Genomic DNA, 24129 nt, shown 5'->3' on the forward strand with positions numbered 1-24129 from the left:
ATATACTATTATAATTTTTGTTTATATTTTGAACTTTTAGATTTTTAGATTTTCCTTTATATATATATATATATATATATTGTTAGATATACTTGTATTTTATATTTTTAAATTGATATTTATATTTAGAATTGAAAGTTTGTGTTTTTGTCTTTATCATTTTTTAAAAATATTTCTGTGTAGTCTTCGTTGTAGTTTGTGTAATTGATATGCTATTATAGTTTTTGTTTATATTTTGAATTAAGATTTTGTTTTTAAATTTACATCTATATTTTTATATTTATTTTTTATATTTATATTTTGTCATTTTTGTTGTGCATTTCTGTCATTTTTATAGTTTTTTATATTTCTATATAGTTCTTTTTTTTTTTTTTTTAGTTATTTCGTTTTAGCTATATACATAACAAAAATTGACCGTTATAAACTAGTTTCATTAAAAACTTTGCCTTGGAAACTAACTGAAGTTTTTAATATTTTACATTATTTTAATTAATGAGATTTTTTAATGGGTTTTTGTTAACGATAATAACCCTGCACTAGATCTAAAAACTTCTTATGTTTGTCAAAGTGTGAAAAAAACTGTTTCTGACCGCAGTCTCTTGTCTTTGCATCTTCCAGAACGTTCCTCAGCTGCCGTGTGGAAAAGCGCTTTACAGCTACGAGGGCAAAGAACCGGGCGACCTGAAGTTCAGCAAAGGCGATATCATCATCCTGCGGCGGAAGGTGGACGAGAACTGGTTCCACGGCGAGCTAAACGGCAGCCACGGATTCCTTCCAGCCAGTTACATCCAGTGCATCCGGCCGCTGTCCCAGACGCCGCCGCAGGGGAAAGCACTCTACGACTTCGAGGTCAAAGACAAAGACCAGGACAAAGACTGCCTGACCTTCACTAAGGTACAGACACAGATTCTGTCTGCACATCAAACACTGGTCCAGGTTACAACTGAAGGTTTCTGGAAAAAAAAGTCTCTTCTTTTTAACAAGGCTGCATTTATTTGATCAAAAATACAGTAAAAATGTTAAATATTATTATAATTTAAAATAATTTATTTCTGTGATGCGCAGCTGTATTTTCAGCATCATTACTCCAGTCTTCAGTGTCACATGATCTTCAGAAATCATTCTAATATGCTGATTTACTGCTCAACAAACATTTCTAATTATTATCAATGTTGAAAACAGTTGTGCACAATATTTTTGTGGAAACCGTGACACATTTTATTTTTCAGGATTCACAGATGAATAGAAAGTTCAAAAGAACAGCATTTATTTGAAATAGAAATCTTTTGTAACATTATAAATGCCTTTTTTGATCAATTTAATGTGTACTTGAATACATGTATTTATTTTTCTCTTTTTTTTTTTCAACTTTTCTCATTTTCATTTAGTTTAAGTTGAAGTACTAAAACTACCTAAATAAATAAATAAATAAAACATATGTAGAAATAAAAAAGTAATGAAATATCAATAAAATTATGAAAACTTTAACTAAAATTAAGACAGGAAAAAAAAAATATATAATCTTATTCAAAATATTAACAAAATCTACATATGAAAAATATAGCTTCTTGTCTAGCTTTCTAGATTTTTGTTTATGTAGTAATATGTTTATTATGTTTATGTATCTTTGAATAAATGCATCTGCTAAACGCATAAATGTAAATATTGTTATCATGAAATAGGATCCATAAGATTCAAGGAGTCATGTCGCTCGTCCATACTTTGGTCCCCATTGACTTCTATTGTATGGACAAAAAAAAACATTCTTCAAAATCTCTTCTTGTGCGTCCCACAGAAGAAAGTGAGTCATACAGGTTTGAACAACACGAGGGAGAGTAACTAATGGCAGAATGCTGATTGTCTGTGATTCTTTGATTTTGTGCTCTGTATGTTCCTCACATCGTCTGCGAGTTGCACAGCTGCAGTGTTCAGACGTCTGAATGCATTACTGCACAAGCGACCTCTGTCCACCAGACGCAGGATCCGGAAAGATGAGTCCTGGAAACACAGACAAGAAAGTCCTTTCATAGAGGAGAAGGACAGGCGGATGAGAGACAGACGAGCAGCTGCATGCTAAAACACTCGTTAATAGACACTTGATTGAGTCTGGTTTGACTCTCGGCGAACTGAAGCTTGATGTGAATCGATTCAGATGAGTTCTTTGTTAAAGGCCAGTTGCTTTGACTTCTGTATGATCATTGTAAACCGAGGCACATTCATAAAGATACAGATATTAATGCCTTACTGAGTCACTGTCAGTCAGTTTGGTTTCTGAACTTCAACTGTTAGTGAGTTGAATCAAAATTGAACTGAACTGATCTGAATAATAACACTTTTCTTTTGTAGAGCTGCTCAGGGTTATTCTAATATCATTGAAATACTATAATACATTTACATTTTTGAATCAATTTTTATTTCTACATTTTCCATTTTCTTTTTCATTTTTTATTTTAGTAATTTTGTTGTGTTTTTGTCATTTGTAGTATTTTTTTTATGTGTACATAGTTTATACATTTTTATTTCAGTTTTAGCTGTTTAGTACATTAATTTAAACAAAATTGTTTTAAATTGAAAGGAATTCAAAGTAAAAAGTCAGAACTGTGAGATTTAAACTTGCAACTGCAAGTTATAAGAAATTTTGTAAGTTATTAGAGGTTACACTTTGTAAAGCAGGTTGTAAACATTGGTGGTTCTGATGTGTTAACTTTTGTTAATCTGAGTCTAAACAGAATAGTCCCTGACAGTCTGAAATATGTTTTAATAAAGCCAATTTTAAAAAAGCCAAATCGATTTTTTCAAATTTTAGACCTGTTTCTAATTGACCTTTTATGTCCAAAATTTTGGAAAACGTTGTGTTAGCTCAGCTACAAGTTTTTTTGAGATCCAACCAAATCTATGACATTTGGTTTTAGGAAGTTACACAGCACAGAATCAGCTCTCTTAAAAGTTTATAACGATATTTTAATGTCTACAGATGCTGGAAATGCTGTTGCTTTGACTCCGCTCAGCTCAGCTTTTGATTTGGTCGATCACAATGTATTACTCTCTCGTTTAAAAAACTGTGTTGGTCTGAGAGGTACTGTTTTAAATGGGTTCCAGAGCCTTTTAATGAACCGAAAATCTTCTGTGCGTACATGACGAAATACATCTTCCAGTGCTCCTTGGACTTGTGGTATCCCTCAGGGTTCGATTCTTGCCCCGACTCTATTTATGATTTATATGCTGCCGCTGGGTTCAACTTTTAAAAAATAAGGAATTTCCTTTCACTTATATACCGATGATGCACAGTTGTATCTTTCATTTAAACCTGGTGATAAAAATGCTTTAGCAAAGTTGTATGCATGCATTCAAGAACTTAAATTATGGCTTATGAATAATTTCTTGACACTTAATGAAGGTAAAACCAAAGTGATTTTGTTTGGACCTAGTGATGCTCTGTCTTATTATGCTTATAACCTTGATCTTGGTTATCTTGCAGTGGATTACTCCATGTGTAAAGAATCTGGGTGTTTTTTTTTTTACTCCAGTCTAAAGTTTGAAACAGATAAATAGTGTGGTCAAGTCATGTTTCTTTTATCTCTGCCATCTGGCTAAAGTTAAAACTCTCCTTTCAACACAGACATTTGAAGAAGTAATTCATGCATTTGTTACATCTAAGTTAGACTATTGCAATTTGCTGTACTATGGGATAAATCAGTCTTATATGGAGCGACTGCAATTGGTTTAAAATGCAGCGGCCAGGAATACAACATTTTAACATTGGTTTTTAAAGCACTTCATAATCTTGCACCAACCGATCTCACTGAAATGCTGCACCCACACAAATGAAATTTAGGAATTTGATCAATTCCTAGGTCCAAACTAAAGCACCGTGGCGCTCGAGCTTTTGCAGTTGTTGGCCCAACACTTTGAAACAATCTCCCGGTTGTCATCTGAACAACTTCTTCATTATCTATCTTTAAAGCTATGCTTAAATCTCACCTCCTTGATCGATTTGCAACGACTTAAGAAGTGTGTTTTGTTTTTTCTTTGCGATATTATCATTTTTATTTATTATTTTACATTTTATTTTTTTGTCTTGTTGTTTACTATGCCATGTAAAGCACTTTGGTCAACCTCAAGTTGTTTTAAATGTGCTATATAAATACAACAAACAAACAAACAGCCAAACCATTTGCAATTTTGAGAAAAAGTCCTTAACCTTTTCTGTGGCGGAAGCCATCTTCCATATACACAAAGATTTCTCTATACACATTCAGAAGTGAGATTACACTGCTAATATAAATCTGAGAATTTGATATGCAGTGTATGATTTATTTCTCACTCTGTTCTGAATATTAAAATGTGACACATATAAGGATGTGATTTACCTGTGTTTATTCTCTCAGTGACTCTTGTCAGTTCATTTCTACAGCGCTAGAATAAAACAGTGAAAGTGCATGTGTTTACTGTGTGTTTCTTCTCTCAGGACGAGATTCTCACCGTCATACGAAGAGTGGACGATAACTGGGCAGAAGGCATGCTGGGAGATAAGATTGGGATTTTTCCTATTTTATACGTGGAGGTAAGTGCACTTGAGAGTGTGTGTGTGTGTGTGTGTGTTAAAGGCTTTGCTTTAAACAATAAAACTGAAGAAACACACTAGACTTCTGCATTTATGTCGGCTGCTTTAGAGTTTCAAGGTAGAATCGCTTACAGATAATTCATTATTAAATACAACAATGAGTCACTTGTGCAGGTTGGAGACGGTGAGAAGCAGGTGTGTCAATTCAGAGCGCTGTGAGTGATGCATTATGGGTAAAGTGTATTGATTTTATGAGCATCACTGCAGAGATGTCTGATGTCCTTTAGCAGGTTAGGGATATTTATCATGAATTAAACATTTACTTTTGAGAAATACGTTATCTGTGTGATGCACATTTAAAGAATAACAATATCATGAGAAATGCTCGTAAAAAGATAAATATTTTAAAATATTATTTTCAAGGCATTAAAGGAATAGTGCACCAAAAAACATGAAAATGTGCTGAAAATATCCTCAACCCTCAGTTCATCTGAGATCAGGATGAGTTTGTTTCTTCATCCGGTTTGTAGAAATGTGTCTCTGCATCAGTGTCTCAGCAATGGATGCTCTGCAGTGAATGGGTGCCGTCAGAATGAGAGTCTGATAAAAACATCACAATAATCCACAGCACTCCAGTCCATCAGTTAACATCTGGAGAAGACAAAAGCTGAAACACATCCAGCATTAAGAGGTGTGGTGTGTATTATTGTGATGTTTTTATCAGCTGTTTGGACTCTCATTCTGACGGCACCCATTCACTGCAGAGCATCCATTGCTGACACACTGATGCAGAGACACATTTCTACAAACCTGATGAAGAAACACACTCATCCTCATCTCAGATGAACTGAGGATGAACACATTTTCAGCAAATGTTCATTTTTTGGGCAACAGTTCTTGAGATGTTCACCCCCTGATCATTAGCTGTTGCTGGTGCTTTATTTCTTCTCAGACTGATCGGCTGAATTTTGTTCATTTGGCTCATAATTCATGGATTTCTGTCGGATTGATTAGCACATGCCGAGTGCAGGAACTCAATCTCCTCTGCCCCTGCGATCACCAGATGAAAATGGGAAAATAAATGATGTTCATCTTTTTTCTCCTCTTCACCTCATTTAAAGTCTGTCCTCGTGTCTCACGCTGGGATGAGGCTCAATCACGCTCGTGTTTTAATGATGTAAATGATGTAATCGAGCTGCTTGGCTTGATCTCATCTGGTAACTTCTCACTGGTGTTTTATTGCGCTGTAAAGTGTGGCGTGGAGCTCCACTGCAGGGAATGCTGGGAAATGACTGGAGCTTGATCAGCCATCAATCAAGAGAAGGAAAAAAGAAAAAGAAAATGCATGAAGATTATGAAGCTGAAAATAAGAAAAAATAAAGAATTTTTAATATATATATATATATATATATATATATATATATAATATATTTTTCTTTATAATTTTTTTATATATAGTTTATTAACATGTTAATTTGTTTATCTTTGCGTTACAGTAATGAGAATCTGCTGGGAAAATGTGCTTAATTTTCATGAAAATTAAGTTGCAATACAAATCGTTCTAAAACCGGCTTCATTTTCTTTACAAAACATTTTTTATTTAATTCTTTGGATGTTCTTGACAGGTTTAGTGATGATAGTGTGTCTGTCTGCCGCAAACACTCCTTCAAACGCTGAAGTGAACAGAGCAGCATCAGAGAATACTGTGGTGAGATCATGGTGAAGAGAGAGAGAAACGTTCAGAGACACATTTATACACACATGCGCACACACACACACACACACACACGCACGCACGCACGCACACACACACACACACACACACACACACACACACACACGCACACACACACGCACTCATACACACACATGCACTCATACACACACAAACACACTCACATGAAGTCTACATGCTAAAACAGAGTTCACACAAATAGCTGCTGATAGCGCAGGCTTTATTCGCTCAGATCGCGCTCGTGCTCCTCACGCTGTGAGTTATTTCCGTGCGCGTGTGACAGCCTGTCATTATTCCGCTGCACATTTGCCGCTTTGTGATTTTCTTTTTGTCGTGTTCCCGTGCCGTAATTACAGCGCGTGATGGGCTCTATTATTGGCACAATTAGCAGCACCTTGCATGTGGCGAGGCGTCTGAACTCTCGCTTCCCAGCGCGACTGAAGCCGGAGCTTGACCTATATTAAGAACATTTCAAAGTTCACGGCTGCGCTAACGAGCTCCCGCGCGCCAGGATCCTAACGAACCGGTGAACGAGAGTAACATGACCCGCCAGAAACAACACACACTTCACTAATCACATGATTATTACGGTTATTTCCACAAATGCATGCTAGTTTCTCTCTCGTCACACTCAGGGGCCTGTTTAGTGTTTTGGGGGCCCTTGGCAAGTGCTCCCGGGGGCCCCTGTCGGTGGATTTTGTGATCGATTCCAGTTTGGGGGAGGGTTTCCTTTAGATTTTATCCACACCGATATGATACTGCTTATCGATATCGATAATACACTGTATAATTTTGTGCAAAAGAAAATGATGTAAAAAGATGTAAAAAATGTAAAGTTATTTTATTACTGGAGTTTACAAATTGCCTTCGCATTCTGGACTCATGTGCTGGTCTGTACATGGTATGCTTTATTAATAATGTGTTTACGGAGTTTTTTCTTTTAAAAACACTGTTTTAATGCATTAAGCCACGTTAAGTGTTTTAGAATGTCCCCCTCTAAGCAAACAGAAAAAGGCACATAAAGCACATTTTTAAAATAAAAAGGCCCCTTCAAAGAGAGAGAGAGAGACTTTTTTTTTCAAAAATATATAATTAAATGTTTGATCATGCTGTGTATTTTTGTTTTTACAGTGAGGCTCTTGTTGAGTGCATGAGCACATCGTCTCGTAGGAAAGTGCACGAGTGCTGAATGGTTTAAATACTGGCCAAACTTAAGAAGAAATGCAAATTTAGTGACGATGCATGTAAACTGTGCCAGTGTGCTTATAGAGCAGACGCGACGTGGTGATTTAAAGACATTTGTGCATTTTAAGAGAGAAAGTCAGAGAGCTCGCGGAGATTTACTCGTGCTGTTTGTGAAATTACGCCTCACAGAAAGTTTTCAAATTACTTTGTAATTTATTTAATAAAGAAATATGAATGGTACCTCACCTTTAGCATTATGATTATACTACTGATGACACTGATTGTGATGTCAGACCGGTTGTAACGTGTCTGCGCGCGCATTATGCATGCGATTAATTCGCTCTGACCACCTCATGTCAGAGTAATAATATCATGACCTTCAGAAGGCCTCGCTGTTCGTCCGCAGAGACCCGCGCCGCGTCTGTGGGGGTCCATCAATCTGCCTCATTTACATGCTATTTGCATATCATTAGCATATTTATGAATGCAGGACTGCGAGTTGAAACAAAGGGCTCGAGTCACTTTTGATCTGTTTGTTCGCTGCACACCGTCACGTTTGCTTTTGTTTGTGTTTTATTCATCAAAACATCAGTTTAGTCAGTTTGCATATTGTTTTCATTTTTATATCTGTTATAATGATTTCTGTACTTTTAAGTGAAGCAAAACATCACAGAATTAATCAAATCCATTGATACCTACTGATATCCCACCAAAATGATGTCACTTCCTGTCAGATGATGTCATTGGCTTTAGTTAGTCTTTAGTTTTGACGTGGAGGATACAGAAATTATTGAGCGATTAAAGCGATGTTACTAAAAATGTCTTTGATTGGACAAAGAAAAAAACGAAGAAACAAATACACATCAACAGCTCAACAACCCGCCAAAATAAAAGTTTACTTTAACTTGAAGAAACTGTGGCAGAAATATATTACTTTTGTGCAATATAATGTACTTCTTAAAGTCATGAATTCTATAATAATATTAAATATTATTAAATAAATTTATTTTTTTAATAATATCACATTACTTTTCTTTCACATTTTAATTTTAACATTAAACCTTGGTTATGAAGCACGTTGTTTGCCAAATTATAAAAGGGATTGTTACATTTTCTTTCATTACATTTTAGAAGATTATTTAAACTGTTAATGTTTTATGTCTTAATTTGATTACCACTGTTTTTGATGAGAAATTTGTATTAAGCTTTAAATCCAGAAAAACTAAAACAGGCAACACAGAATTAAAAAAACAAAAAAAAACATTATTGGAAATGATTATTGTGAAAATTGTAATAAATAATGGTAAGTTTTATGAATTCAAATGATTAGACATGCTTTTTGATTATTAAAATGTAATTAAACCATTAAAATGAAATCCAGATCCAAATTTGTTAAAAAGAAATCAATTTAGGAAAAAAAAATAAAATGGATTTTATAGGGTCCTAAATTTTATTTTTTATTAAACTTTTAATAAAATGTTGATAAACTGTTTATTTCATGATTTCATTCAATTAGACATGCTTTTTGATTACTATAATTTAATTTAACCATTAAAATGGAATTTTAAAAACTGAATTTGGGATAAAATAAACAGAATTTGGCAAGAAATAAAAGACAATGTGGGAAAAGATAGAACAGAATCTAGAAAAAAATAATAATTTGAGAAAAGATAAAACAGAATTATGAAAAATAAAATCTAATTTGATCTCATCCATACGTGTGGTGATCAGCAGCATGAATCTGAGCGGCTGATGGTCCGTCAGGTGAAGATGAGGATGGTGTGGTGTTCTTCATCACTCTCCTGATGTTTGATTTACTGCAGATGGTTCATAATCAGCATAATGTGATGTTTGTGTTGATGATGCAGTGTATGACATTATTAAATCAGACAGACGGATGACGGTGGCAGTGAATCAGACTGAATAATCGCTTTATGGATTCTTCATCTGTTGGTGTGTGTGTGTACCTGTTATTTATCACGTTATGGGGACCAAATGTCCCCACAAGGATAGTAATACCAGTAAATTTGGACCTTTTGGGGACATTTTTGAGGTCCCCATGAGGGAACAAGCTAATAAATCATACAGATTGACGTTTTTTTTTAATCTAAAAATGCCTGGTTTCCTGTAAGGGGTAGGTTTAGGTGTAGGGTTGGTGTAAAACAATAGAATATACGGTCTGTACAGTATAAAAACCATTACACCTATGCAGAGTCCCCATGGAAACACAATGTACGTGTGTGTGTGTGTGTGTGTGTACAGGTTTATAAATCCTGGTGGGGACTTAAACCTGAATACACACAGACTCATGGGGACTCGTGTCACGGTAGGGACCTAAATTGAGGTCTCCATGTGTACAGAAGCTTATAAATCATACATTAGGTTAACTGAGACTTGTTACAGCACTTGCATATCATTGCTCTTTTGTTGGTTTTGATTGCTTCCATTGTCCTCATTTGTAAGTCGCTTTGGATAAAATCGTCTGCTAAATGACTATGTAAATTTAAAAATACAGTATATACAGGGGTTGGTTTAATTTGGGGGTTTATATATGTATTAGGGCTGTCAGTTTAATGTGTTAATTAGTTTTCAAATTTTAATTAGATTAAAATATTTTAACGCAGTTAACGCACTGGCCCCTCCCCCAGACCTGTATGTCATCTTATCTTACATTTTATAGTTGAATTTTGACAAATATGATGCAGGGCAACTCCACAAATGCAGATATGCCATAAAATCCAAGATATCGGGGGAATGCCCCTGTATTTTGTCTCATATTTATATTATATGATAAGCAATATCACACTGAGCAACACAGCGGTGTTTGGTTTGTGAATGAATCCGCAGTTTGAACGAATCGTGTGAACCAATGACTCAAAGCCCCATTCGTTAGCTGTGCCCCAATGTTAAGTTCATGGACTCCGGAGGGCACATTTGAAGTGGCATGACGTAAGCTGTCCCAATTGACCTATCGGTAAGCTCCGCCCCCCTTAGTTACTGTTGCTCCCTTGGACAAACAAACGGAGTTGCTCGCTGTCTTTCAATGACAGCTGCAGTGAAAACCTTGTCCCACAATGTTTTTGCACAATTTTGGACACAGAAGGCCACCGAATGGGAATTAAATATTCCATGGAGGGATTTATAACATATTTAAAAATAAATATGGTGGGTAACTCAAAGCGAGGGTTTACAGATCACAATGTAAGCGGGAGAAGTCTCATATTATGGTCGGTCATCACGATCGCGGATGACAACATGCAGGATCAACACTGTTCATGTATCACAGGGTACGATTAAATTAATGTACATTTAACCAGTTTAATATGGAGAGGCACTGAAATGTAAACCTTCGTTTATGTGTTTTTGACCTACACTGTACAAGATGCGAGAACAGTCCGCTATTTAGGTTTGTACGTTAGCATGGACTCACTAACTTTAACGTTAGCTAGTTTTAACCAGAGATACCTTGCTAAAGCACAAGATAACATTAACGTTCTGGTTGAGCAGATGAAGACTGTAACTTAATGAGTGTATGACAACCAGAAAATGAACGTTTTTGTCTTCATTTGTATTGGGGTTGAATACTTAAGAACATTTTTCTCTGTTTTGTTTGGATTCAGGAAATGTAATAAAATAAATGATATTGCCCATCCTCTCAGGATACCTGGAATCAGTGTTACAAGTACCCCAGGCACATCGTTTTTCCTTTTTTGAAGCATAAACCCCATAAAACCGATGCAAACTTCGGATCTTCCAATGTTTCTCTATGGTGCTGAAACCTAAAGATGTCCGAGTTCCGCTCCCTGTGCAACTGATACTCGACTGCCATTGGCTAGGCTGCGTTCGAGGGGAGGGGCTTACCGATAGGTCAATTGACTGTTCGCAAAGAGCTTGATTGACAGGCGATCTGACCAATCAGAAAGTGGATATTATGTGCCGCCGCTGAATTGAAACTATTCCAATATAACTAAATATAAAAATGTGCAATAAGCTAAGGGATTCTTGTTTGCGTACCAGAAAATCAGTCTTGTCCGCCGCTGTATGCATGGCTTGCAGCGCTTAAGTTAAAATACTGAGTGTTAAATAATAAAATAACATGTTAAAACGTGTGCTCTTATCATTCTGTGGACAAAATCCCGTGAACTTGGCCCCGATCGAGAGCGGTTTATGCACATGTGCGCTCATCTGTTCTCAATGCAGGTTAACCGCGTCGCTTCATGCCATCTTCACTCATTAAACTATGACGGGTCCTTTACTGCAAAAAGACGGTCACTGCGACACTGTGAAGTGATCAAACTATAGCGCCGTGTGTTTTTTAAAATCATTTTCATAGGATTCACATTATATTGTTGGCTCGGAGAATATGTAAATGCGCATGCCCAGCTGCAGCTGTATCCCTTCCAGCCTTTAACCACAAATCAGAGAGTAGATGAACTTCGGTGGACTTACACGAGAGAAATGGTGTGTTCCGCTGTTGAAATAAAACACTTTCTGAAGTTTATTCATGTTCATTTTGTGCTTTACGTAAATATGAAAAGACGATAGGTTCACGTGTTTGAACTGAGGCAATACAGCGATCTGTCACCGTGTCACGACACATTAAAGAGCCACAAAACGGTAGCCTATTTATTGTTTAAATTTCTTTAAAAATGACTCGATTTAAAAGCTGAGAGTCCGGAGACCTTGTTTCACATCAGAAGTAACCTGCTCTGTCTTGTCTGTCGGTGTGTTGTCAGTTTCCTCTTTGCTCTGCGATGTGTTTTTCACTGCGTGAGAACATGTGTGTAATGTGAGAGCGGCATTGTTTGTCGGGCATAGCAACAGTAACTAAGGAGGGCGGGTCTTTGCGAACGGTCAATTAGGAAATCCTGCGAAGGCGGAGCGTCTCATGCACTTTGGAGGGTCCTTTGTGCACTCCGGACTCTGCACACTTCACATTGGGACACAGCTATAGAGAGCTGTTCACTTCATTCCTGAATGAATCGACTCATAAAGACGTTTACCGCCACCTGCTGCTAGTTTTAATTTCCTCTTTAGAGTATAATTTCATTAAATAAATAAGTAAATAAATAAATATATGACTTTCTTCATTTGCACAACATAAAATAAGGTATTTTGAAGACTGATGGTAACACAGCTGTTTAGTGACTTTCATTGCACAAACAAAAAATACTGAGATGTTTCTCAAATTATCTTCTTTTATGTTCCATACTTTATGTTAGGCTGTTGTAGGCTAAACATTTAGCACAATAATAGATTTAAATGAGCTTTTCACAGCCAAATTTAGTTTAGATTAATTAATCGCAGCACCCTTTAATTAATTAGATGAAAAATTTTAATCGACTGACAGCCCTAATATATATATATATATTCTCACTCCAAGTTGGACTCAAAGGTCAGCGGCTCTGTGTAAGTATAAAACAACCAAGTGCATGACTCTGTTTGTCCTCAGCTGAATGAAACGGCGAAGCAGCTGATGGAGATGGACAAACCGTCGGCGAGCGCAGAAGCCGTCAGCTGTAACGGGAACGGCGCGCACAGACACGCGGAGGGGAAGAAGAACGCCAAGAAGCGGCACTCGTTCACGGCGCTCAGCATGACGCAGCGCTCGGCGCAGGTCCTGGGAAACAACCGGCACTCGATGGAGATCAGCGCACCTGTGCTCATCAGCTCCTCGGACCCCCGCGCCGCCGCTCGCATCACAGACGGCCCACACCTGTCCTCCAGCGCACCTGCCACACAGGTACAGAGACACTCACCTGTCCGCCTCACATTCACACCGCAGTCTGTAGAAACACAGAAGACAATTCACTTCAGTGTATTGACACATTTTCCCCAAATTCTCATGCAAATGCAAAACAAACATATAAATACAGAAATAAATACATATTTATATATAATACAGTATATAATAAAAATTAATACAATTATTATTCATATCAATTATTATATCTATTATGTAGTTGTGTATATATACACACTTTGGGATCAGCAAGATTTTTATCATCAAGGTTGTATCTATTTGATCAAAAATCAAATAGAAAAAATTATTTTGTGAAATATTAAAAAAACAATTTTCTATTTAAATACATATTGTCACATGATCCTTCAGAAATCATTCTAATATTCTGATTTATAATCAATATTGGAAACCGTTGTGCTGCTTCATATTTTTTTGGGGACCTGTGATATTTTTTTTTAGGATTCTCTGATTAATAAAAAGTTAAAAACAACAGTATTTATTTTCCGCCATGACACTCGCTGTGAGAAATACATATATACATATACATATACATACCTTGATTATTTTAAATACATTTTTGCTGTATTTTTCTTCTTTTATGAAACAGTTTTAATCTGTTTGACTATAATGACTGACTGATTCAAATCACATTTTCAGAGTAAATGTAGAGTTATGGAGCTATATATATATATATATATATATATATATATATATATATATATATATATATATATATATTTGAATTTACTAGGTATTTTAGCTGCAGACGGCCTCTTGACCTCTGACCTGGGCTCAGCTGGTTAGTCACAGTAAAAGCGTTGGGCTCCATTAGTGTTCTGAGGTCAAAGGTCAACATGAGAACCCATGAGGGTAAATCTCTGGAGTTTTGTCTGAGTGAAACAGACGGATCATGTAGAGTCCCAAGGTGCATTTCCAACTCCCATAATGCATTGTGTCAGCAGCTGCAGGAGCCCATTAGTGACGCCCTCAGAATCTCCATCATATCCTGATTCATTGTCTTCACAGGACTCTTCAATCACAGCAAACACTGGAGCTTCAGTTCCGCCGCGCCTCACGTCAACAACCGGAGAGCTGCTCGCCGCCGCTAAAGTCCAGCTGCCTCTCAACATGTGAGTCGGGATGATTTAATGCAGCGCTCTTATTCCTGCTGCTCCACACACTCCAGTACTGAATTATCCCAGGTGAAAAAAAGTGCAGTAAAATACACTTTATTTCAGTACACTTCCATAATGTACTTAAAGTGCTCTATTTCCATGCTCTAATTTTGTTCTTAATATACTAAAACTTATTCTATAGTACTTCTTAATATAATCTTAAGAACATATAAGTTTACTCAACTCTGCTATTTTGGGACACCGTGAATATGAACTAAAATGTGACCCTGGAGCGCAAAAGCAGTCATAAGTAGCACAGGTATATTTGTAGCAATAGCCAATATTGTGGGCAACAGTATGGGCCAACATTATCGGTTTTTCTTTTATGTGTGTGTGTGTTTGTTTGTTTGTGTGTGTGTGTGTGTGTGTGTGTGTGTGTGTGTGTGTGTTTGTTTGTTTGTTTGTTTGTGTGTGTGTGTGTGTGTGTGTGTGTGTGTGTGTGTGTGTGTGTGTGTGTGTGTGTGTGTGTGTTTGTTTGTGTGTGTGTGTGTGTGTGTGTGTGTGTGTGTGTGTGTGTGTGTGTGTGTGTGTGTGTTTGTTTGTTTGTGTGTGTGTGTGTGTGTGTGTGTGTGAAGGGTCAGTGTCTGTATTTTGAGCTGCTCAGTTCATCAGCTGTTCCTGTGATTCATGCGGCTGTAATGAAATCACTCAGTGTTTTAATAACAGACTCTGGACTCGATGTAATAAAATGCTGCTGTCGGAGCTGATCAAGTCTCCACACACACACACTAACACACTCACACACTCACACACACACACACACACACACACACACACACACACACACACACACACTCACACACTCATGTTCGTTTTTGTGAAAAGTGGGGACTCTCCATAGGCATAATGGTTTTTATAGTGTACTTACTGTATGTGCTATTGCCCTACACCAACCCTACACCTAAACCTACCCCTTACAGGAGACTGTGCATTTCAACTTTCCCCAAAAAAACTCATTCTGAGTGATTTATAAGCGTTTTGAAAAGTGGGGACATGGGTCAATGTCCTGAGATGCCACCTTCACCTTGTAATACCTGCCATACCCTCGTCATTATACACATCTATGTCCTGACTTTTCACAAAAACGCGCACACACACACTCACACACACTCACACACACACACACACACACACACAGTCTGGCATATGTGGTTTACGGGGACTCTCCATAGTCGTAATGGTTTTTATACTGTACAAACTGTATATTCTATTGTCCTACACCAACCCTACACCTAAACCTACCCCTTACAGGAGACTGTCTGTATTTTTAGATTTTCAAAAAAACACCATTTAGTATGTTTTTTAAGCCTTTTGGTTTACGGGGACATAGGCAGTGTCCTCATAAACCACCTTCAAATTGTAGTACCCATGTTATTATACAGATTTGTGTCCTCATAAACCATATATACCAGTTCACACACACGCGCGCTCTCTCTATCGGGAACACGGTTCACTGGTGAATCTCTCTCTTGCTTTCTGCAGATATCTGGCCATGTACGCTTACAAGCCGCAGAAGGCAGATGAGCTGGAGCTGAGGAAGGGTGAGATGTACCGTGTGATGGAGAAGTGTCAGGACGGCTGGTTCAAAGGCACGTCACTGCGCTCCGGAGCGTCTGGAGTTTTCCCAGGAAACTACGTCACGCCCGTCTCCAGGTGAGCGTTACTCAAACCATCCAGAGATAATGCAGCGCCTCTATATTCTCATCAGTGAGGAGGTTTAACCTTCTCAGGTCTCGTCATTAAAGATGATAAAAACACACCTGCATCTGCACACAATTTTATAGTTCAAGTCTATATCACACAGTTCTGACTTTACACCTCAGAATGCAAGTTAATGAGATTCTTTTCCTCAGAATTGCGAGTTTGAGACTTTTCTTCTCAGAATTCTGGGTTTCTGAGACTTTTGAATTTGAATTTATTTATTAGGATTAACCCTTGAGATGTACCATCTCAGTTTCGAGGGGGTCCCACAATGTATCACAACCAGAACATTAAAATAATAGTAGCAAATATGAAACAAAACATAATACAAAATATACCGATCAGTGAATCCGATCACACCATGAGACAAAAAAAAACGTTCAAAATAACGTACAATCCAAAGCAAAATATGATAACAAAGTTTGCTTAAACATCTTAAATGATGTAATAGATCGAATATCAGCAGGTAAATTATTCCAGTATATTGGACCTTTAAACATGAAAGCTCTTTTACCAATGTTTTTTTTTTTTTTGACCCGAGGAACAAAAAAATAGGTCTGAACATAATGCCTAACTTGATAATTTAAAGAAAAAGGTACAAAATATTGTTGTAAATAACTAGGATATTTAAAATGAATACATTTGAATATAAATTGAAGCCAGTGAATATGTCGTCTTGTGTGCAAAGATGGCCATTGGAGTGCATCATACATTATACTATGATGAGTATAAAAATAACACCCCAAAACAAATCTGCAAAGTCTATTATACGCTGTGTTAAGAGGAGCAAGATCTAATTTTGATGCAGTCTGATAAACAACATCACAATAATCAAGGATTGGAAGCATAAGTTGAGAGGCAAGTTTCTTACGAACACTGTATGAAAAACAATTCCTAGATCGATGTAAAGTACTAATTCCAAAATTGATTTTATGTAGAATATGATTAATATGTGATTTAAAGGAAAGTTCAGAATCAAGCCTAACATAAATAGAAAAAAGAAGTGGTCCTAGTATTGAACCTTGGGGCACACCTCTTTGTTGAACCAAAAAAATCTGATGTATTCCCATTTAATACTACACATTGTTTTCTATTATGCAAATATGAATGAAACCAGATAATTGCATTTTCAGACAGACCAATAGCATGAAGTTTATCCAAAAGTAAATATCGATCAACTAAATCAAAAGCTTTGGACAAATCAAGAAAAATAGCACCTGTGAGTTTACCATCATCAGCAGCTGAAAACACATCATTAGTAAACTTAAGTTATTCAGTAGTTGTAGAGTGATTGGACCTAAAGCCAGATTGATATGGTGATAAAATATTATTAATACTTAAATAATCTGAAAGTTATTTATATATTTTTTTTTTCAAAAACTTTAGCTATAGAACATATAATAGATATAGGTCTGTAATTATTGAGATCAAGTACATCACCTCCCTTGTAAAGTGGAGTAATGTGTGCACTTTTCCAAATATCTGGTATCTCACATGTGGACAAAGACAAATTAAATAACTCAGCAAGTGGATACATAAGAATATGAGGTAATTTCAGAAATTTATTCTCAATACCATCCAATCTAGCACCACTAGTACCACTTAATTCATTATTAGCATTCTGAACTCCAACAGGTAAAATCTTCCTAAATTGAAAAGAACTACTACACGAAAAAGTATCATATATATATATATATGTATGTAATGGTAAAGTGATTATATTTTGTTTCGTTTTTTTATAAAGTTAATTTATAAAAACGTTTGGAGCACTTTTTCTTAGTTAAATGTAAGTTTTTTTTTTTTTTTTTTTTTTTAAGTAACGACCAAGCGGCCAGCGGCAGACAGTGAGCTGATCATAGCCTATGTTTGATCAATTTAGCCTTCTCAAATCATCACAACTGGCCTAAAATAAAATCTATTGATATAAACAGTTCAAGTATATCACAGTGTTAGTTTAAATGTTTGAACTATATAAATGTGCGCTAAGGTGCATATCTAATCGTTTGTGTGAAGAGTGGAAGCTGAAGCGCACTTTGCAGAACATGGAGGTGCCAGAGCGGTCACTTGCATTTTTTTCTTGATAGTGGAAACAACTTCAAATATGCCGTAATTTTTGCTTATAAAGGTAAAAGTAATACATCATTCGGAACTGTACTTTTATTTGTGTGCATTCACAATATCAACAAAAAAGTTGTGCTTTTATAAAATAAATAGGAAAACAGAGGATGCGCGTGCCGTCTCGTCTTGAATAGGAGCACTTCACAATGATGAACCGAAACTCAACGAATTGAGTCACAAATATGATAAATATATCTATAGAAAGCTTTAAATTACTACTTTAAAACGAAATAATTCAAATCGAAAACAAAAACTCTTTCATTATATAATCCGTAAAGATGCATTTCTCTCTAAAGGCTCGTCCAATGAGGAGATGGCGAGTCATTTTTCATCACAGTCTAAAATATAAAAATAAGGAAAAACCTAAAACAGGCCCCATTATATTTTTTCAGATTTTTATGTTGCTCTGTTCTGAATTCCTTAAAATTTAAAGGATTTTCTGCAACGCAATTTTGTCTGATATGTGAATTATTTATTAGCTTATTTTTAATCCATGCAGCAAATGCTTTAAAAACAGCTTTAAAAATTACTTTATTGCATTCCAGATGATTTTAAAGAACTTTTCACTATAAATTTTACGGGTAGCTTGAATGTAAAACATTGTCATGAATTCGTTGTTTTCCCATTTGTAAAATAGGCTACAAATTAATTGTTGTAGTCTAACCCGATCTCATGAAAGTGCATGTAGCATGATTTTCTCTTTCTATTTGATGCAATGTTTATAAGCAGAAATTGACTTTGGCATGCAAAAGACTGACACATTCATTATTAATGGCATGGCTGGTTCAGTCAACAGAAATACGGGACACACGGCCTAATTTACTGCTGAAATATTTGCGGGGCAAATCTCAGGTCAGTCTGAGCGCTCATGGTACGCACAGTGCGTCCAGCCGTACACCTGCAGGCGCCACTGCCCCTAACCCTAATGGTTTCAGGGAGCGTGCTTGTCCACAACATCAACGAACTCTGTATAAAGAGAATCCCAAGCATATTGTACATTAGGAATTAAATGAAATCTATCCCAATTAATAGAAATCAAATCATTAATAAATGAATTTAGATTCAGTTTTTTATATCATCTGATTTTAATTAATCTAGGAGGGGATTTGGGTAATTAAATTTTCCATACACAAAATATAATAGAGTGATCACTAAAGCAGCCAGACATAACACTTGCCCTTAAAAATCTGTTAGGATGTGAAACAAGTATCCAATCAAGAAGACACTGAGTTCAAGCAGTAACTCTAATAATATAATTTAATTTTTTACCAAAAATAGAATTAATGGTAGATATCAGACATCATTTTTTTTTTTTATCAGAAATGTCAGTTTATAAGACTTTCATGATACCCCTGGTTTCACAGACAAGGCTTAAGCCTAGTCCCAGACTAAAATGTAATTCTGAGCTGTTTCAACTGCCTTGCCTTGCCTTAAATGTCCTAATTGAACTATTGCCTAATCCTGGCATAAAATTAACGTAAGCCCTGTCTGTGAAACCAGGCCTTATAATATTAAATAATCTTTTATTGAGCAGAGGCTGTAAATGATGTTTCTTTCATCTGATCTTTGGGTTTATTTTGACTCACAGTAAAAGCAGAAGCAAATAAAACGACCCTAAATGAAAGCGCGACAGAAAGAATGCATTTCCTGCGAGTTCCAGATCCCTATCTCTAGCTCAAGTCAGGTGCGTTTTAAATGCGCTGCTTTAATGTGGAGAGTTGAGAAGGTGAAATCGTTCTGCCGCCGCATTGATTAGGATGTATAGCTGATGCGTTACGGCCGCAGGCGTGTGATTAGCATGCTGCGTCTATGCGCATAACCTCAGGAAAGAGTCTGGAGCGATGCGATGCTCTGTCTGGGGTCACTGAGGGATCGTTCATTCATGAAATACTGCAATATTATGCAGTGTTTGAGGTGCATTAATGTAGAACGTGTGACGACTTCAAACGCACCTCATTCAATCAGAGTTTAGTCTGAATGATCGGTTTTAAATGTTTAGTCAGCAGACACAGAGTGATTTTGGAATCATTCAGTATTAAACTACAAAAAGATCCCATTAAGAAGACCGAAGGAAGGTGTTTCTGCAGTATCTCACACACATCTGATATGCCTGACGGTTTAGTCATTGACTCAGCAGGTGATTTACAGGCTGTTAAAGAAGTCTCAGATTAAACACTGGATCTGCTGCAGTTTATGAGCTTCATCGGGTTTTGATAAGAGTTTTGCAAAACAGTGAATGATCAAACTCGTGAGATCCAGCATCATTTACTCATGATGGTCACTCACGACTGTTTCTAATAGGGATGTATGATAAAAAACTTTTATTAATTTACTAATTAATTACTTATATAATAATAATAATTATTATTAATTTGATAGTGCTGAGGTAGTAACACTATATGAATAATAATTTTATTAATTTTTATTATATACTGTATTATATATAAATATGCTACTAGTAAGGTAGTCATATTCCAAATTGGATTATATTACATGTTAAAATGCTCATAACCAAATTACAGTTACTTCTTATAGATTCCATGATTCCATATTATTTATAAAATGGCAGTAAATTATTCATAACTCATTCTTCTTTTTTCTTTTTTAAAATTTCCATTCCAAAAAATCTTTCTGTATGTCATATCATTAAGCTTTGACCATATTCATGTACATATGCAAATGATTTTGTTTTTAAATAATTTATTTTCATTTTAGATTTTTATGACTGAATTAATTATTATTATTTTATCAACTCACAAACCTGCTGCAGTTCTTACATTAGGCCCAGTTTGGGAAAACCTGGTTTAATGTAATGTTTAATGCACTTCATGGTGTTGATATCAAATAATGGAATATATTTTATTTCGCTTAGCTTTTTTTATATCAATATGGTACATTTAATGGTGCGTTTAAAACAAATTAGATAAAAAGTAATCTAAAATTAATCAGAATACATTACCTAAATACCTAACTTAGATTACATTACTAACTACAGTTTTCATCATGTGTATATACAGTATGTATATATGTATGTGTGTATACTGTATCTATACATACACACATACATGCACATGTTTGGCAGCAAATCAGCATATTAGAATGATTTCTGAAGATCATGTGACTCTGAAGACTGCAGTAATGATGCTGAAAATACAGCTGCATCACAGAAATAAATTACAGTTTACTATATATTCACATAGAAAACAGTTATTTTAAATAGTAAAAATATTTCACAATTTTCTTCTTTTTACTGTATTTTTAATTCATTTTGTCTAATTTTAAATAATTTTTAAATAAATGTTCTGTCCTTCCAGAAGACTGAAGCTTTCAGGGAGAATCCACTGCCTGTTAATTGCTGTAGTTTTTTTAATTAAATGTTCATCAAGCATATTTGAGTCTCCACATGTTCATAAACATTCACAAAACCACAAAATAAACTCAGCTGAGGGTTCTGAATCGTTAAACTCTTCATTATCCTATATGGTTTGGGATGCAGGAATGAGCGACTCAAATCTTCTGTCTGCTGACGTTTAAAGCTTCATGACGTCATTTGATCAGATGCTTTGTGTTGCATTCATTATAATCAGACTGCAGTGAAGCTACATAATTGAGACCGCTGTTCACACACAAACACAAGCCGCTGCAAGAGAAACAATATTCGGCTGAGATGCAACTATTTGAAAATCTGGAATCTGAGGGTGCAAAAAAAATCAAAATATTGAGAAAATCTCCTTTAAAGTTGTTCAAATGAAGTTCTTAGCAATGCATATTACTAATCAAAAATGAAGTTTTGATATATTTACGGTAGGACATTTATAAAATATCTTCATGGAACATGATCTTTACTTAATATCCTGATGATTTTTGGCATAAAAGAAAAATGTATAATTTTGACCCATACAATGTATTGTTGGCTATTGCTACAAATATAGCTGTGCTGCTTATGACTGCTTCTGTGCTGCAGGGACACATGTATAACGCACGCACACACACACACACACACACACACACTCGGGAGGATTCACCTCATCTCAAACTCATTATCTCTCTGCTTTCATCGCATCGCATGATATGAAGGTGTTTGTTTGCGTGTTGCACATGAAGTTCCTGCAGACGCAGCTTGATTCGATCCTCCAGAGCAGTGGCTCAGATTCACACGTCTAAAACTGGATCGCTGAATTTACACCTTACTTCAGGTGTTTTTGAGACGGCAGATGCAAAGGCTCGTGGTTAACCGCAAACATCTGATGAAGGTGATAAAGAACAGACTCACACAGATCCAGTAATGTCGATTTGACACAAAACCAGACTGAAATAATGAAAACACAGCTTCACAAAACAACACCGTGGAAAGAGATTCAGATTCAAATGCCAAATCAATCACATCTTTGACATTCACCTAAAGTCAAGCTACTCGTGGTAGTAAAATGATGTAAATAAGGAAAGGATATTGTAGTTTATGAATAAATCCCAAAGACTTTCAGCAGTGTTTTATTCTGCATGACATGAGCTTCATCATCTGAACCTCAAACTACAGCAGATCCACAGTTTGATATATATATATATGTGTGTGTGTGTGTGTGTGTGTGAGTGTGTGTGAGAGAGAGTGTGTGTGTGCGCGCGAGTGTGTGTGTGTGAGAGTGTGTGTGTGTGTGTGTGAGAGAGTGTGTTTGTGTTTGTGTGTGTGTGTGCGAGTGCAAGAGTGTGTGTGTGTGTGTGCGCGCGAGTGTGTGTGTGTGTGTGTGCGAGTGCAAGAGTGTGTGTGTGTCTCCTGTAAGGGGTAGGTTTAGGTGTAGGGTTGGTGTAGGACAATAACACATACAGTAAGTACAGTATAAAAACCATTACGCCTATGGGATGAACCCATAAAACATGGAAACGTGTGTGTGTGTGTTTCCCAGGGCTCCGTTCGCCGTCGGTCAGACGCGCTCGTGTCTCTCTGGAGCGGCTCAGGCTCAGGCTCCTGGATCTCCGGGCTCCGCCGGTCCCTCCAGTCCGGTCCTGATGGCGTCTGCGTCTGCGTCCCGCTCCAGCACGCCTCTCAGCAGCCCGTCGTCTCCGCAGCTGCATCTGAAGAACTGCCTGCGCATGTGCAGCCAGCAGACGGTCAATCAGGCGCGCTCCGCCATGCAGCTGGGTGAGGAACACACATTTGTTTTTTTCCCTTTGCTTTCAAACGAAACGTTAAATCATATATCTTTGTTCTGAAACACTCAGTGCATCAGATTACACATTTATATAACTGCAACACAGTCTTCGTGATTTGATAATCACACAAACCACTGTTAGAATTGATAAATAAAGTTTCCAGTCACTGTTTCATAAACTCACCGTGGCTAATTTTACTCACGTTTGTGTTGATTTTAGGCCCTGATTGACAAGTTGCATGAATTAGTTTCTGCATACTGAAGGTTTCTGCAGTTATATGTCTGCACACACACACACACACACACACACGCGTCAGTGAAGCGTGTTTAGCGTGACGCTCTGTAATCTGTGGGGTCAGATGGCGCTGCATTAGCACTGAAGGAGTTGTTAAAGCGTTTTCCAGCTCAGACGTCTGCTGAATGAAGGCTGGCAGTAATTGCTGGGTTGCATTCTCACAGTTCTTGAACTCTGAAGAGCGACGTGAAGCTGGTGCAGCGGCGCAGAACGAGATCCGTGACATCATTTCCTCTCTCGTGATGAGTCTGATGAACGCAGAACTGATCGTGTGTGTGTGTGTGTGTGTGCAGTGCAATACTTTGAATTAAAGCATCTGCTGAATGCATAAGTCTATATGTTCACAATAGGGATTAATGCAATTAATGTGATTATTTATTTGTTTATATATACTATTAAACTGTAACATATTTAATAATAATTTTAAAGTACAGTATTTAATATTTATATAAGAACCATGTTTGCT

The 24129-nt window shown here is 36.6% G+C and overlaps 1 protein-coding gene across 4 annotated transcripts in view; it reads left to right on the forward strand.

The window, feature by feature from the left end:
• LOC131547457 (E3 ubiquitin-protein ligase SH3RF3-like) overlaps nt 1-24129 on the forward strand; it is a 99857-nt gene that overhangs the window by 66804 nt on the left and 8924 nt on the right. For all 4 annotated transcript variants that reach the window (XR_009272938.1, XM_058788032.1, XM_058788033.1 and 1 more), the window contains exons 2-7: nt 619-894; nt 4469-4564; nt 12937-13227; nt 14254-14357; nt 15885-16055; nt 23123-23358. Coding sequence is in view for 3 of the 4 variants with exons in the window: in XM_058788032.1 (XP_058644015.1) it covers nt 619-894; nt 4469-4564; nt 12937-13227; nt 14254-14357; nt 15885-16055; nt 23123-23358 (1174 nt within the window). In the remaining variant the exon portion in view is untranslated. The remainder of the gene's footprint in view (nt 1-618; nt 895-4468; nt 4565-12936; nt 13228-14253; nt 14358-15884; nt 16056-23122; nt 23359-24129) is intronic.

This window comes from Onychostoma macrolepis, chromosome 09 (assembly GCF_012432095.1).
Source record: "Onychostoma macrolepis isolate SWU-2019 chromosome 09, ASM1243209v1, whole genome shotgun sequence".
Lineage (NCBI taxonomy): Eukaryota > Metazoa > Chordata > Actinopteri > Cypriniformes > Cyprinidae > Onychostoma > Onychostoma macrolepis.